The following is a 16,392-nucleotide window of genomic DNA, read 5'->3' on the forward strand; positions in this document are numbered from 1 at the left end:
TTGTGAGCGAAATTTGACCATCTCTCCCTATCGCTCCACGACCGCTCCAACAACGCTCGGGCGGTGTGACCAGGCCTTAAAGTGTTTCCTACAGGTAATTGGTTATACACCATCTTTTCAATGAATAAACATCAGAAAAGATGTGAAATATACTCTACTAGCCATATATGTTTAAATTGACAAGAATTGACATTTTACTAAGGTTTTGTTTTAAAACGAGCCTAAATCCATGAAAAAAGAAATTTAGAAAATTCTTTGAAAATTGATCATGACTGCTAGATTTTTGAAAACGTGATTTAATTAATCTCAGATGATAGCATTATCATATGACAGCGGTGGCTAAGGGAAATGGTGAATAAAAAACCCTTGATTTACAGAAAAATACAAAAAATTGATTTTGCTTCTCTTGGAACAAAACTCTTCATATGCAGTACATAATATAAAAATCTATTAAGAATGATTTAAAGAGGTCCTAGTTTTAATGACAAGGAACTAATCACTTTGTTTTAAATATAAATTATACCATGCTCCAGGGAAAGAAAGAGAGAGAGAAAGAAAGAAAGAAAGAAAGAAAGAAGGAAGGAAGGAAAGAAGGAAGGAAAGAAAGAAGGAAGGAAGGAAGGAATGAAAGATAGATAGATAGATAGATAGATGGATGGATGGATGGATGGGTGGATGGATGGATAGAAAGAAAGAAAGAAAGAAAGATAGATAGATAGATAGAAAGAAAGAAAGGGGCAGAGAGTGTGTGAGAGAGAGAGAGGGAGATGGGAAGGGGGAGGGGGGCATGGCCTTGGAATATTTACCAGGGAGCACTGCGTGTGATATTCACCATAGGCAGCCCCCCCCCTGGAACCCTGGTAGGTATGCTTAATTAATAGCAGAAATGTAACCAAAATCATTTTCATTTTGTTGTGAAACCCTCCCCTTTTGGGGGCTTGCCAAATTTCTCGTGACCGGAATTACCTTTTTTATTTTGTAGTGAAAATCTTTACTTTTTCTTTTGCTTGTAAAATTTAAAGCAGCATCCCTGTTATAAGATCGTTCCCATGGTCTGGAGAGGGGGGGTATTGCAGGTGAAGGAGGAGAAGTCTAGGGGAGAGGTGTGCTTCTACTTTCTTCTCCTTCTACCATACACTTACACTATCAATAGTTCAAAATGACAACAAACTGAATGTGAAATATTTTATTAAGGGATCTGAGTTCATCTTCAATTGAAGATTGATATGTTTGAATTTGCGTCATTTCTTGTTCTAAAAATATAAAAAAATATCCTGCCCCACACCCTCGTCTAATTTTCACCTTAGATTTTTCCATTCCCATCCCATAATATGTATGCCGTTATTTCAAAGGTTTTATTGCAATGCAGGGGCGGCATGCTCCGTAGGTTTTTAGAATGGTTAAGGTAACATATAGGCCTATAGTCACAGGGTGCATGTAATAAGGTTACGCGGTCTTTTCTGTACAATATTTCCTATTTCTTCATTTTCTTCTTCTCGATTTTTCTTCCTTACTACCACGAAAAGTTATGATCAAACATTAATTTGGCGCTCTCCTAGAAAACTTAACATCCCATGCCGTTATTTTCGCCCACTTTTTTTCATCTCCCTCCCCCCCCCCACCGTCTCTCTTGGCTAATCTTTCTGACTCCTTTCCTCACCAGCTCCCAATATTTCCTGGGCCTACCCCCTCTCTATTTCCACCCTACATTAAAATCGAAATTATATGCATTTCAAATTGTTATCCTATAGCTGTGCATTGTTTAGTCAATAAGATCGTTCAATAGTTTCGATATAATAATATCTTTTCAAAGATAATGTTCTTATAGATTAGATAACAACATTTACATTAAAAATATGTAAGAAAAGATTAGGGGGAAATATAAAAGATTGAGGTCTATCAAATAAAGAGATGTGGGATTTGTAACCCTTTATTTCAGTGACTTCATTTCTCCTTTTTTAATAGAGAGGGGAAAAGGGTGACGTCCCCTTATCGGATTGCATTTCGCGCCTTGCTCTCTTTCCCTTAGCTTAATAAATAAATAGCTTAATAAATAGAGTAGAATTCACTAAGCAAAACGCCGAAAATTTCGTCAAAATCGGACAACAAATAGCTTGAATTTCAAAGTTTAGTAATATTTTGTAAAAACAGTCGTCATGAATATTCATTAGGTGGGCTGATGATGTCACGTCTCCACTTGTTCTTTTGTATTTTATTATATGAAATATATTACGTCAGCCACTATATGACTGATTAATCTAGACGTAAAATGTTTCCAAGATAATTGGTTATATACCAGCTTGGCGTTTACCAGCAAAAAATGCTGTCCTGCCGAGTTCCTACGGGAGTTACCACAAACAGAAACAGAAACAGAAATTTGGTTTATTCACATTTTTCCTCCAAGATCTAGAAAAATTGGATTGAAAACTGATTTAGTGCATTAGATATTTATTGCTGTAACTTATTTAATTATAAGGGAGACATTTTATTCACACAAGTATGAAATAATGAAAAAAAAAATGATTTTATGTACTAGTAACATAAGAAAACGGAAAGTGGAGATGTGACACCATCAGCTAATGGAAATTCATGACGCTGTTTTCACAAAATGTTGCTAAAATTTAAACTTCAATAACTTTATTATTTGTTATTCGATTTTGATGAAACTTTCAGCGTTTTGCTCAGTGAGTTCTACTCTGTGTATTAAGCTATAAATATTAAATATAAAGATTTTCAGCCTGGACCACCCCTTTAATTATGCCTTGTGACCTTGGGAGCGTTTCATAAAAAAAAATCGCCAGTGATTTTCACCGGCTAATTATATATTAACAAATCATATGCAAGGGTTTTCAGTAGCTCGCCACCAAAGTGAGTAATAATCACTGAAATTTGTTCCATAAAAATGTTTTCTCCCATCTCTTCCCCATATCGTTGTAAATTTTGCAATCAATTTATTTATTTTTCGAGATAGATGGCGCTATACACATTGAGAGAGAAAAAAAGATAGGTTAATGGCGCTAGTGTTGTGTATACATGAATTCTAGTCAAGTGAAAAACTACCGATTATTTTCTCATGAAGCCCGCCAGAATGTCGGGTATTACGCCGAAAAGGAAGGAGATTTACAAATATGAAGCCCCATGGACATTATATAGTATGAATTGGGGAGTTAGACCGGACAAACGGTTCAGATTGGCGGTGGGAAGTTTCGTCGAAGAATACAATAATAAGGCAAGTAAAAAATCTTCATGATTTCTCATAGACTTTGTACACTGCACTGCGCCGTAAGTACGCTGAGTGATGTGTAGGCACACAATTACAAGCGGCCAGCGGTGAGTGTGATGTGAACGTGAATGACAAGAGTGTGTGAATTTGAATTGTGATGTGATCATGATGCCATTGATAAAATAATGATTCTATCATTAAGCCAGGCAAATGATTCTATCATTAAGCCAGGCAATCGGTAGCATGATGGGTAGACAGCTGGCAGCCGTCTGTTTCGAGGAGTTTTTGAACTTTTAGTGTTTTTTTTTTTATTTTTCCTCGTACAACTTACAAAAAATACAAATAGGCCTACAAGTACAAAAGTATGATGGGGGGACCTAAAGCTACGCACTTTGTTTTCAAACAATAAAAACTGTCCCAATTTTAATATCTCAACAAATTATATTTCACTAATTTGTGGCAAACATTCTAAAGATCATTAGCCAAGTAGAAAATATCACAAAACTCACTAATACGAAAATCCCGTCGTGTTTTTCGAACACCTCTTGATTTTGCCGCCCGATGTAGAAGGGGTCCTAAAGCTACGCACTCGATTTATCATGCAAAAAAATAGTATTTCCTGTGCCTCAATTTCTAAAATATATTCAAATTATTATAGGATAAAATAAAATTAAAGCGAATATAACTCCAAACTTCCTAACACTCCAGTTGTTGGTTTTCTCTGCATTTAGAGATTTACTGCAGCCTCTGTAGAAAAAAATTAATAGGACTTGTTCATCACTCTGCAGTCACAGTTCCACACACAGAGTGCGCATTTGCCATTGAAAACTGCATGCGCGATGAGTGGTGCGTAGCTTTAGGACCCGCGCAGCTTTAGGACCCCCTACCATACAAGTCAGTCACAGACGGCGCGGCTCGCTATCGACCGTCACCATGCAGCCACAATTAGGGGGTTAAAAATGCAAATCCTCCCGATGGGGCTCATTGATTTTTGTCTATATTTCATAAAAATGTATACAAAAACTGGACCAAAATAAAGATTATTAGGCCTAGATCTATTCCGTTTTGGCCTGGCTTGAAATGCACCAAAACGGGAAAAATAAAAGAAAAGAAACTGTGACATTCATACTTCAGCTGTCGTGCAACTCCCAATTCCCTGGTTTATCCGAACTTAAACATACATGTATGGCCATTGAGTCCCTGTACAGATCGAGTTAGTACTTCGGTTTCTGTATAAATTGGTGAGTGGAGCCAACAGAGTTCAGTGGAACAACCAATTTATTATAACACTATTAACAGAGACTGAAGTTTTTGGTCTATGTTGTTTTGGTCATAGCGGGCACGTCGTGGTCTAGTGGTTCTGACTCGCCTTTCAAACGGTCGTGGGTTCGAATCCTAACCATGGCATGTTTTCCTTCAGCAAGAAATTTATCCGCAATGTGCTGCACTTGACCCAGGTGAGGTAAATTGGTACCCGGCAGGATTAATTCCTTGCATGCACTGAGCGTCGGTGATGGCAGCTGGAGCTAAAGCCGGGGTAATAATAGCAGCGCTTTGTATCCTCAGGCAAAAGGCGCTTTATAAATACCGCTATTATTATTATGTACTACCTAGAGGGTTAAGATCTAAATCATAGGATTAAAAAGATAATTGTTCTTAAAATTATGTCTTTGTTTCCTCACAGGTTCAAATTGTAGCTCTGAATGAAGAGACTTCGGAATTTGAAGCAAAGAGTACGTTTGATCATCCTTACCCAACAACTAAAATCATGTGGATACCTGATAATGTAAGCAATATTCCATCTCATATCTTACATTACAGTATCTGTGTAATCATGGTAATGTTCTCTCTTTATACTCTCATACCCTTTTCATAAACCTATCCTCCAATTAGCCGCCTAAGAGTAATGCGGATAATTCAATAAAAATTGCGTTCACAAACTCCGAAAATCATTTTTACGAGCGCCCGTCCTGAAAAAGGCGGATAATCGTTATGACAACTGGACACGCCCCTCCGATGCGGTTGTGTTGGAAAAGGGTGACCTTGTGACCGCACCATGGCAATTATCCGCATTATTTGGAAATGCGTTCATAAACTCAAAATCTTGTCCTGCAGATAATAGCAGCATCAAAGTAATGCGGATAACTCTGGTCCTCCTCCAATTTACGACCAAATTATGCGGCTATTAGCCGCATAATTGGGTTTATGAAAGGGGTATCAGAAGGCGGTTTCAAACCGCCTCGATCACAAGAATCCCCGTTAAATTACGAGAACTTTTTAAGGCTAAAAATACCCGTTAATTATTCCTGCATTCAGACCGCCCCGAAACACATCCTTCGGGATAAGTTCCCGAAGTTACGAGCATGCGCAGTGTGGTCTGATAAGCAGGCAAGGTGGGAGATTCAAAATCACGAGCCCAGCAGCCACCCACGCCGCCGCGCCCAACGACACGCTGGGATAAAAGTTCCCGTAATTTGCTTTCACATCGCCTAAATACCTGCGACCTTGGAAAAATCCCCACGAAAGTTCTCGTAATTTCGCCAAGTACCTACTATTTAGCGGGTATTTTCTTTCGGGGAAATTACGCGTAGTTTGCTTTCACATTACCAAAATACCTGGTATTTTCTGATCGGGGTAAATTTCCCGATCAGAGAATACCTGGAACTGGCGAACTTCGAGGCGGTCTGAAACCACCTAGAGACTCAGATGTAAGGCGAGTGAGAGTGATTACTTGCTACTGCTCGCCTTAATCCACTTCAGGTAGAGGTAGAGAGATTTATCGCTCGCCTCATCGAATTAGACTTTTTTATGACATGAAATGATAAATGCAGAAGAACTAGAAATCAGGCAACATCATACACATTCGTATTTATTTCCATGTATATCTATATTAACCTCACTTAACCTGAATGTAGAATAAGAGTGTCAGTCAATGATCCCCTACCGCAGCTCTGCGCACTTTTAGGAGAGCTTTTTATTGCTCCCCTCATAATTATAAAACTGGGTCCCTGTAGTATACCGTAAGGGCACTAGTATTCAACCCGGCATAATTCAAAGATTTTGACATATTCCCAAAATACTTAGAAATATGGAATCTACATGTATCTTAATTTCATACCTTTGTTATTTCCAGGGTAATCTGTTGTCGGTATTTTCTTTTTTCAATCTGTCGACTGTATGCACGGAGGATCGAATTATGCAGCGATGGCCTTTTGCACTGAATGGCACTAGTATTCAACCTAGTGAGGATAGATAGCAAATCTCAAAAGGGTTTAGATTGCTAAATTAGATCTAGATCTATGTAAGTCTCTGGCTTCGATTAATTCCGTTTGGTCTCATCTCAAATGGTCTAGTCCATAGTCAGATGAGACGAGGGCAGATTGAGAAACAGGACCATCTTTCATCGCTAGGTTGAATGCTAGTGCCGACGGATTGAATACTAGTGCCAAAAACCGTCGCCGTATAATTCGATCGCCCGCGCACACAGTCGACTGGTTGAAGAAAAAAATAACGGAAAAAGAATAACCAGCATTTGCTCTTTGAAATAAGACGGGTCTGAAATTCAGGTAAATTCTATATTTTACATTTGAGGAATCTCTCAAAACGGGTTGAATACTAGTGCCCTTACGGTACATTGTGCTTAAAGGGATGGTCCAGGCTGGAGATATTTATATCTCAATAATTAGAGTAAAATTTACAGAGCAAAATGCTGAAAATTAAATCAAAATCAGACAACAAATAACAAAGTTATTGCATTTTAAAGATTTGCATTATTCTGGTGAAACAGTTCTACAGTGTAGGCATGTCTTTATGAATATTCATTAGGTTGGCTGATGATGTCATATCCCCACTTGCTGTTTTGTATTATATTATATAAAAGTAGGTTTATTCCAAATTTTTCTACCAAGAACTAAAGCAATTGGATTGACAACTGATTAAGTGCATTAAGTAGCTATTTATTGCCACAACTTACAATGTATTTCATCATAATGGAGACACATCATTTACACATGTATGAAAAAATGAAACAATTATGATTTCACGTAATAACACATAAGAAAAAAGAAAGTGGGGATATGACATCATCAGCCCACCGAATGAATATTCATCTTGATGTGCATAACTGTTTAAAAAAGTATCGATAAACTTTAAATTCAATAACTTCGTTAATTGTTTTCCTATTTTGATAAAATTTCAGCACTTTGCACTCTGAATTTTACTCTATTTATTTAGATACAAATAATTCCAGCCTGGAGTACCCTCTTGGCTGAACGTCTCTAAACATCCCGACCTTAAAGAGAAATGCCAGTAGTTGCAGTAAACACTGATTTCATGAGAAAGTCTGTAAAACAAGGCTTAATTGTCAGTATATCATCGAGGATCTAGATCTGGTACAGTTACATTAACTGAACTTTGTGAAATCTTGAAATCTACGCTGAAAAATTTTCACACCGAAGATCCCCAACACAGATAGGCACACGTGGGACAGTGTATTATTATTGCTGGAATAAAGACCCGACGGAAGTGACCGAATCTGCGCTTATTTTGCTGATTTCTCAGCAATTACACATTTTTTCCCAGAATCCTTTGGCACATATTTTTTATTCATACAAACAGACACTTAGGTGGTCATTATATAAGATTCTGTAAGAACTCATTTTGATATCGTTACCAAAACTAGCATTTACCTTTAAGGATTATTACATGTTCATCTATTTCACCATTGTTATGATCAGATTTTCACATGCCCACATGCAAAGCACTTGCTCCACTCCTTGTGAAACAATATTGAAAGAGTTTCCAACCTCAATTGCTACTTTGGCTTTTTTCCTCCAAATCGGGTATTAATTTAAATCCTGTCTAATGATTTGGTAGTAATATGATAATGGGGATGATGATGATGAGGAGGAGGAGGGGAGAGAATGATGATGATCTGATGAGAGGAGGAGAAAGATGATATTGATGATGATGATGATGAGGGGAGAGGATGATGATGATCTGATGAGAGGAGAAAGATGATATTGATGATGATGATGATGATGAGGAGGAGGGGAGAGGATGATGATGATCTGATGAGAGGAGGAGACAGATGATATTGATAATGATGATGGTGATGATGATTACGACGAAAATGATAACGATGGTGATAATGATTATAATAATGACCATAATACTAATGATATTTATGAATTAATGATAATATTTACTAGAGAAGGGTTTCTCCCTGTAAAGACCATTGTTAATTAGTTATCCGGTCTTGTTCTTTTCATGATGATGAACACCGATTCTTATAGAAGGGTGTGTTTCCGGATCTCTTGGCAACCAGTGGAGATTATCTGCGAGTTTGGCGAGTCGGAGATACTGATACAAGATTAGAATGTCTTCTTAATAATGTAAGTAACGTAGTGTCATTATCAGCAAAGTGTTTACATATAATATACAAACATTTGAAAGTTCACCAAGATAATAAGTTGGTTTCAATGAAAGCTGAAAAAAATTGAGAAAGAAGGTTTGTTGAAAATCCATGAAAGAACAAGAGAGATATATGGAATCTTAAGTTTTTAATTTCTGACTCCATATGCAGGGTGCTACATAACTTTTCAAAATCACTTGCCCAGTCGGGCAAGAAAATTTTTAAATAGCTGAAATAAACTTGCCCAAAAATCTATTTCACTTGCCCCAAAAAATCCTTGAAAATATAGTTTTACCTCTTCAAAAGAAAGTTTTGTGGTTTTATAAACCATTGACTTTTTCTCTCTTTTGACATGAACTGATCTACCTTGTTATTGCATTTCTTTTTCCAAAGTGATTTTATCTTGCCTGCCATGACCAAAATTAGGTCATTAGCTAATTTTGGTCATTCTACTGTGAGAATTCAGGCAAGTAGTTTTGGTCTTTACTTCAAAACACTTGCCTGACTCTAACTTTTACTTGCCCCGGGCAATCAGGCAAGTGCTTATGTAGCACCCTGATATGCGAGCAGCTCTCTTGTTTATAATGTGAATATTCCATTCAATTTTGTAATGGAACATGATGAACAAAAATAATGAAAAAACATTTTTCTAATAGAAGTATGAATTTTTGAAATGAGGTCTCTGATGATATATCCACCACAGAAATAAAATAACTATTTAGAAAATGACATTTTTTAAGTAAATGACATGACAAATGGAGGAAGTGCTTATCTGTGACGGTATTCATCACTTTTAAAGATTTTTATCAAACTTTTAACAACATTTTTCTTGAATTTTTGTCTCGCCTGCATAGGTGCTGCTATTCCGATGGCAGTTGCAACGTGTCTGCATGAATTTGATTTTTTTTTTATTCCTGGGTTTTTAAAATCTTTGTGAGCAGGACCTTTTGTATTTTTAACCAATGTCTTTAAGTAAAGTATATTTTTATGATCCGTTTTATTTCAGAACAAAAACTCAGATTTCTGCGCTCCTCTGACGTCGTTTGATTGGAACGAGGTGGACCCTAATCTGCTGGGGACGTCCAGCATTGATACGACGTGTACTATCTGGGGATTGGAGACAGGACAGATCGTTGGGAGGGTTAACATGGTGACAGGCCACGTCAAAACACAACTCATTGCTCACGATAAAGAGGTATGTGTACTGTTTATATGTCGGGGGGAGGGGGAGTGGTGGCTTTGGTGGCATGACCTGTGCCAAAACCCAACAGCCCCCAAGAAGAGCAATTCCATAGAGTATGTACGGCCGACCCCCTATATGTGGGACCTTAATGAAATTTTCTGTCTCTGATTTCTTGTTTTTTTGACAGTCTGCTGTAATATTCTCAAAAGACCATGACTTGGTCATTTATGAAGTGAAGTAAAGCTTAAAGGACAAGTCCACCCCAACAAAAACTTGATTTGAATAAAAAGAGAAAAATTCAACAAGCATAACACTGAAAATTTCATAAAAATTGGATGTAAAATAAGAAAGTTATGGCATTTTAAAGTTTCGCTTATTTTCAACAAAATATTTATATGAACGAGCCAGTTTCATCCAAATGAGAGAGTTGATGACATCACTCACTCACTATTTCTTTTGTATTTTATTATATGAAATATGAAATATTTCTATTTTCTTGTCATTGTCATGTGAAATGAAGTTTCATTCCTCCCTGAACACGTGGAATTCCATTATTTTAACATTTTGTGCTTCAGGCAAGGAGGTCCTAATCGTCAAAGTCGTAAAAATTGAAATATTGTATAATTCAAACAATAAAAAACAAAAGAAATAGTGAGTGAGTGACATCATCGACTCTCTCATTTGGATGTAACTGGCTCGTTCATATAACTATTTTGTTGAAAATAAGCGAAACTTTGAAATGTCATAACTTTCTTATTTTACATCCGATTTTGATGAAATTTTCAGCATTGTACTTGTCTGATTTTTCTCTATTGATTCAAATCAACATTTTTCTGAGGTGGACTTGACCTTTAAGAAAAATGGGGGTCGGACTTACAAAAAGGTTGATTATTTTATGGAATTGCTCAGAATTAAGAGGCGATGAGGAATGGGGAGAGTAAGAGGGTGGAGATAGGAAGGATCAAGAGATGGGTGATGAAGGAGAGGAGAATGGAAAAGAGGCATAATGGAGAGGACCAGTTTGTTGGCAGAGATGATAGTGATAGGACTTTAGAAAGCACAACTGATCTGACTGCTAGCCAGGGGGGGGGGTGGGGGGATGAAGAACTTGAGAAAGTTTGGTGGAGTTGCATAGGTTAGAGATAAGATACCCAGGCCAAGGGATGCCAAAGATGTAGTACAAGAGGTTTCAAGGTTGGGAGGGAAAGTAGGATTTTGTACATGTGGACAAGATGAAAAGGAATGGAGTTTTAAATAGGTAAGGGAACTTGAGTGGAAAGCTGAGAAGGATGTATATGACGGTAAATTGCCAATTCGTCCACTCACCACATGGTCTACCTTCCTATAGTCTAATGCCATTCCGTCCATCAACATTTCGTCTAACAACCCTCTGGTCCAATAAGCATTTGCTCCAATCACCATTTCTTCTCTTAACCAGGTGGTCTAACATCCATTTTATTTTCATTCATTTTGCCCAATTAACTCTTTATGTAGTCCAATTGCACCTCATGGTATATATGGACTAAATGGCTATTGGACCAACTGGTTATTAGACGAAATGGTGAGTGGACTAAATGGCAATTTGACCATATGGATAATGGACGAATTGATGTTAGACCACATGATAGTGATGAGTTTACAATTGGACGAATTGGTATTTGATCAAATGAAAATAAACCTATATGACAATAGTCTTTATGAAAAAATGAAACTGTACAAACTTTTCATCATCTATAGTGCATCCATTTTCCGTTTATGAAACTTAAAAAACACACTTTTTGTGTTGTTAACTTTATAATTCACTTCTCCACTTGTGATTTTACAAGAATTAACCTTATTCAAAAAGGGGAGCCTATGTATTTGTTTTATCTTTATTTATCCAGGTTGGCCCCTTCACTAGTCCCGTACTGTTTTCCAAGAGGCCCTGTGAATAGATATTGCAATATAACATGCAAACAAATAAATCCATCAATCGATGACAGCAATATTATGAGCAAATAATAACTTCTTATTTCTCACACTCTTACTCCAGGTTTACGACATCGCTTTCAGCCGAGCGGGGGGCGGTCGCGACATGTTTGCGTCCGTGGGTGCGGACGGTTCCGTGAGGATGTTTGATCTCAGGCATCTGGAGCACTCGACGATCATCTATGAAGACCCCCAGCATCATCCGCTGTTGAGATTAGCCTGGAATAAGCAGGATCCCAACTACTTGGCTACCATGGCCATGGACTCATTTGAGGTTAGTGTTATTCAGGGATGGTGCTATGGGACTATTTCCAATTGGCCTAATGCCAATTCATCTAATTACCAAATCGTCTACTATCATCTGGTCTATCATCAGTTCGTCCACTATCCACAAGGTCTAATTGCCATTTCATCCACTTACCATTTGGTCTAATAACCAGTTGATCAAATAGCCATTTAGTCCGTAAATTATTTGGTATAATTGGGCGAAATGGTTAGAAAGAAAATGGGTATTAGACCAACTGGTTATTAGACGAAATGGTCATAGACTAACTGGTGGTTAGACGAAGTGATTATTGGACCAAATGGTTGTTAGACAAAATGTTGGACGGAATGGCTTTAGACTAAATGAAGGTAGACCATGTGATGAGTGGACGAGTTGGCAATAGACAAATTGGCAGTTTACCGTGCTATGGGGGGGGGGGGAAGAATTGCCCCTAATCTTGTAATAAGCAATTAAGAGGGAAAGGCAGTTTTTAATTTTTTCTCATTTTATTTGATATATCAATTTGCCAACAATATTCCCGTGCTCATACAGGTTAAGATGTAAGAGGGAAAGGCAGTTTTTAATTTTTTCTCATTTTATTTGATATATCAATTTGCCAACAATATTCCCGTGCTCATACAGGTTAAGATGAAACAAATCACTGAAAAGTTGCACATATGAAATACACAACATTGATTTCATGACATTTTCACCAGTGACAATTGCTCCGATGGATTATCTACACATTAAGCCAAAAAAACCTAACTTCCAAAACTAAATAAACCCTAATCCTCATCTTTGCTTTATTCTTTTCTAAAATCAAATTCTAACTCTAACCCCATGCCCTCTAAGATATTAAAGGGGAAGTTCACCCTGACAAAAAGTTTATTGTAAAAATAGCAGAAAAATTAATGAAAAATATTGCCGAAAAATTGAGAAAAATTCATCAAATAATTAAAAAGTTATTAGAATTTCAATTATTTGATTTGTGACGTCATATGCGAGCAGCATTCCTACATAGCGAATGGTAAAAAATCAATGAAATGTCATTTTCTCAGAAAATTGAAAATGGTTTTCACTGTAACTTTTGTATATCAATAGACAAATCGTTTCACACCCGATCATGAAAAGAAAACAAAATTAAGTCATCAGGAACCATACAAAATTTGAAATTTATGCATTTTATATTACATAACACATGGGACAGCTGCTCGTTTATGACGTCACAAATCCAAAACTTTGAACTCTAATAAGAAAGTTTTCTTCAGGGTGAACTTCCCCTTTAAGACCGGAGCAAATGTCCCAGGAGCAAATGCTGCGTCACTGTTCTTTTCATTTTAGGAAATGTATTTGAGGTTTCACAATATCTATCATGGTCAGAGAGTTTGGACTATCATTAGATTGAGAAAATAAAAGAGAGGTATCCATTTTGATAAAAGAGTTTTGACTGGAATATTTATGAAATAGTTAATTCTATTCATTTCTAGGTTATTATTTTGGATGTCAGGGTTCCGTGCACACCAGTCGCCAGACTCAACAACCATCGAGCATGTGTGAACGGCATCGCCTGGGCTCCACACTCCTCTTGCCACATATGTACAGCTGGTGAGTCGCAATTAGAAGAAATATTGTCTTTGTTTCATTTGATTTGATTTCTTTCCAAAGTTGAAAGGTATTCAGACCCGTTTTAAACATGCTGGTAGGTCACATTTGAAGAAATGTTTGTCTGGGGCGGATGAAAAACCTGCTTGCAACTTTGATGGTGGGTTTTAATATTAACCCTAAATAGACTGGGCTATTTCGACGCCTAAAAAGACTGGGGGGGCTGATTCAGCCCCCCCTTATGATCTCGGCCGTTGATCGCGCGATCGCGACGAAAATTGGCACACGCGTTACCCATGGCATTATCTACAAAACTATAACATCAAATTCGGCAAAAAATCTCATGTCTCATTAATTATGCTAATTTATGCGTAAAATCATGTTTGCTCTTATTAATAAAATAATGCCTCTGAAATGCTAATTTTTTTTCACATACTCTAGAAAGGGATCTGATCAAATTGATTTTAAAAAAATTTCAAAATCAAATTTATTTTCTTATGTATTCTATTGTTTTCTAAATTTCTTATGTATTTCTTTGTTTTTCGACTTTTTTTTATTGTTTTTTCAATGGAAATTGTCGGGGACTTTATTTTGACCATAAACAAGATAAAATTAATTGATTTTAAGCAGTAAAAGGAAAATTAATGATACATTTACGAATTTTGGCTAAGAACACTATTTGCATTGGATTTGTACACAAATTCACGTTTTTGAGTAATTTTGGGTCTGCATGCACTTACGAAATGTTGCGTAATTTTGGAACCGCGTACCCGGTGGTCACAATTTTGGTCTCAAAATTTGCGCAAAAAGTTGAAAGTAAAAAGTCAGCGAGCGACGCGGTCAAAAGATTTTGCGCAGTGGATTTATCGCGAAAAATGTCGAGGGGGGGCTGAATCAGCCCCCCCCCCCTAGTCTTTTTAGGGTTAAGTTATTTGTGTGTTATTAGATTTATATATTTATCTGTTTATTTATTTATTTGTTCATTGATAATTAATTAATTTGTTTATTTATTCATTTATATAATCATGAAATCATTTATTCAATCATTCATTCAACTATTCATTCAATCATTTAAATTCATTCATTCGTTCATTCATTCATTTATTCGTGTACTTATGTATGTATTGAATTATTTATTTATTTCCAGGTGAGATGATTGGCAGAGTAAAACACAGATATTGCACAATCGAAGCAAATATGAATAGAATCCTTGTCTATTGTATACTGTATCTAATATTATTCTGTTGAAATTTTGTTTTTGCCCTCAGCTGATGACCATCAAGCGTTGATTTGGGACATACAACAGATGCCCCGGGCCATTGAAGACCCTATCCTAGCTTACACTGCAGAGGGAGAGATCAACCAGATACAATGGGCTTCGACGCAGCCAGACTGGATCGCCATCTGCTATAATAACTGTCTGGAGATTCTTAGGGTATAGGTTGAGGCAAGGTAGGGGTAGAGCTGACAGATGGACTGACTGACGGACGGACAGGCTGGATCCTGTCCTAGCTTTCAACCTGGGGAGCATTTCATCAATATTTTCATCCGACAACTTGTCAGATCTGACATCTTTACATGATTTTGATTGGCTGAGAGGCACTGTTCCTATGGTAACTGTCGGATAAAACGTCCGACAAGTCCTTTCATGAAATGCCCCCCAGATACCAGGGGAAAAAATCACGGGGCCCAGGGCGATTTCGCCCTGGATAATGCTCAAGAGAGTCCAGGAGAGTGTTTCATTAACATTTTCCTCCGACAAGTTGTCAGATATGACAGCTTTCCTTGAATTTGATTAGCGGAGAAACATTGTTACCGTGGTAACTGTCGGATCGAACAGTACTTGTCGGATAAAACGTCAGACAAGTCCTTTCATGAAATGCTCCCCTGGCTTCTACACACCCAGTCTGCATTGCTATCTGCTGTAACTGTCTGGAGATTCCTAGGCCTGTATTCTGAAGTCAAGTATAATTCAAACTCTGGTTTAAAGTTGTGGTTTAAGTATGGAAAGCAATTTGTGACATGAATTTCTATCAGCTTATTTGACTCTGAAATCATTCTTAACTGGGGAAGATTAATATGGTTATTGTCTCCACCATTAAAGAATTTAATAGGGAAGAGCATACTATATACAAAACATGCCTTGAAAGCACGTTTTTGACATCTTGCCTTCACATAAGCTTAGCAGACTTAAGGTCATCGCACACCTTATGACCCCACTGGTCTACGACTGGCTTGCGACTGAGTGAAGGGAAATGTGACGTCACAGCTCTTGTCAGCTTGAGAGTCGCAGACCGTTCAGAGACAAATTGCAAAAAATCCTAAGGGTTTGACATGTTGAATCCTTACAACTTGATACGCAGTATTAAGCTATCAGCTGCTATTGCAAAGAGCAAAATGCATGGTGAGTCGCAGACAGAAGGGTACTGTAATCGGATCGCAAGGTGTGCGGGGTCGAGGCTTAGGACTACCTTGCGATTGGTGTCCCCTCAGTCGCGGACCAGTCGTAGACCAGGGGCCCGTTGCAGAAAGAGTTGCGTGTAAACGCAAGCCAAATAATCAATCGCAAGTCCCAAATACACACATTTTATTGGTTGAAAAGCAAGTTGCACATGATTTTTAGAGATGCAATTGCTTGCTTCTCTTTCTGCAACTGGCCCCAGTCGGGTTGTAAGGTGTGCGATGGCCTTTCTACCATGGCCTATGTTAACACAAGGCTATAGGGTTAGGCAAGGTCC

General features: G+C 37.5%; 1 protein-coding gene across 2 annotated transcripts; it reads left to right on the top strand.

Moving 5' to 3' along the window:
- Nucleotides 1-2,985: 2,985 nt before the first annotated feature.
- Nucleotides 2,986-15,590, top strand: LOC121417268 (DDB1- and CUL4-associated factor 7). Of its 2 annotated transcripts, XM_041610908.1 has the most exons (7): nt 2,986-3,229; nt 4,908-5,009; nt 8,518-8,616; nt 9,643-9,831; nt 11,852-12,061; nt 13,540-13,657; nt 14,923-15,590. In XM_041610908.1, exons 1-7 carry the CDS (start codon nt 3,074-3,076, stop codon nt 15,093-15,095), a joined length of 1,047 nt encoding a protein of 348 aa, XP_041466842.1. In that variant the 5' UTR covers nt 2,986-3,073; the 3' UTR covers nt 15,096-15,590. The 2 variants fall into 2 exon arrangements, with proteins under 2 accessions (XP_041466842.1, XP_041466841.1); XM_041610907.1 differs by lacking the exon at nt 14,923-15,590 and having other exon boundaries at nt 8,521-8,616; nt 13,540-13,719.
- The last annotated feature ends 802 nt before the right edge of the window (nt 15,591-16,392 follow it).

Source organism: Lytechinus variegatus, chromosome 6 (genome assembly GCF_018143015.1).
Source record: "Lytechinus variegatus isolate NC3 chromosome 6, Lvar_3.0, whole genome shotgun sequence".
In the NCBI taxonomy this organism is placed as follows: domain Eukaryota; kingdom Metazoa; phylum Echinodermata; class Echinoidea; order Temnopleuroida; family Toxopneustidae; genus Lytechinus; species Lytechinus variegatus.

Excerpts from the sequence above, each read along its gene's own strand:
- LOC121417268 (XM_041610908.1), top strand. The coding sequence starts at position 3,074 with ATGAAGCCCGCCAGAATGTCGGGTATTACGCCGAAAAGGAAGGAGATT. Across the intron at positions 3,230-4,907 it reads TCGAAGAATACAATAATAAG|GTTCAAATTGTAGCTCTGAA; the intron begins GCAAGTAAAAAA and ends GTTTCCTCACAG. Across the intron at positions 12,062-13,539 it reads TGGCCATGGACTCATTTGAG|GTTATTATTTTGGATGTCAG; the intron begins GTTAGTGTTATT and ends ATTCATTTCTAG.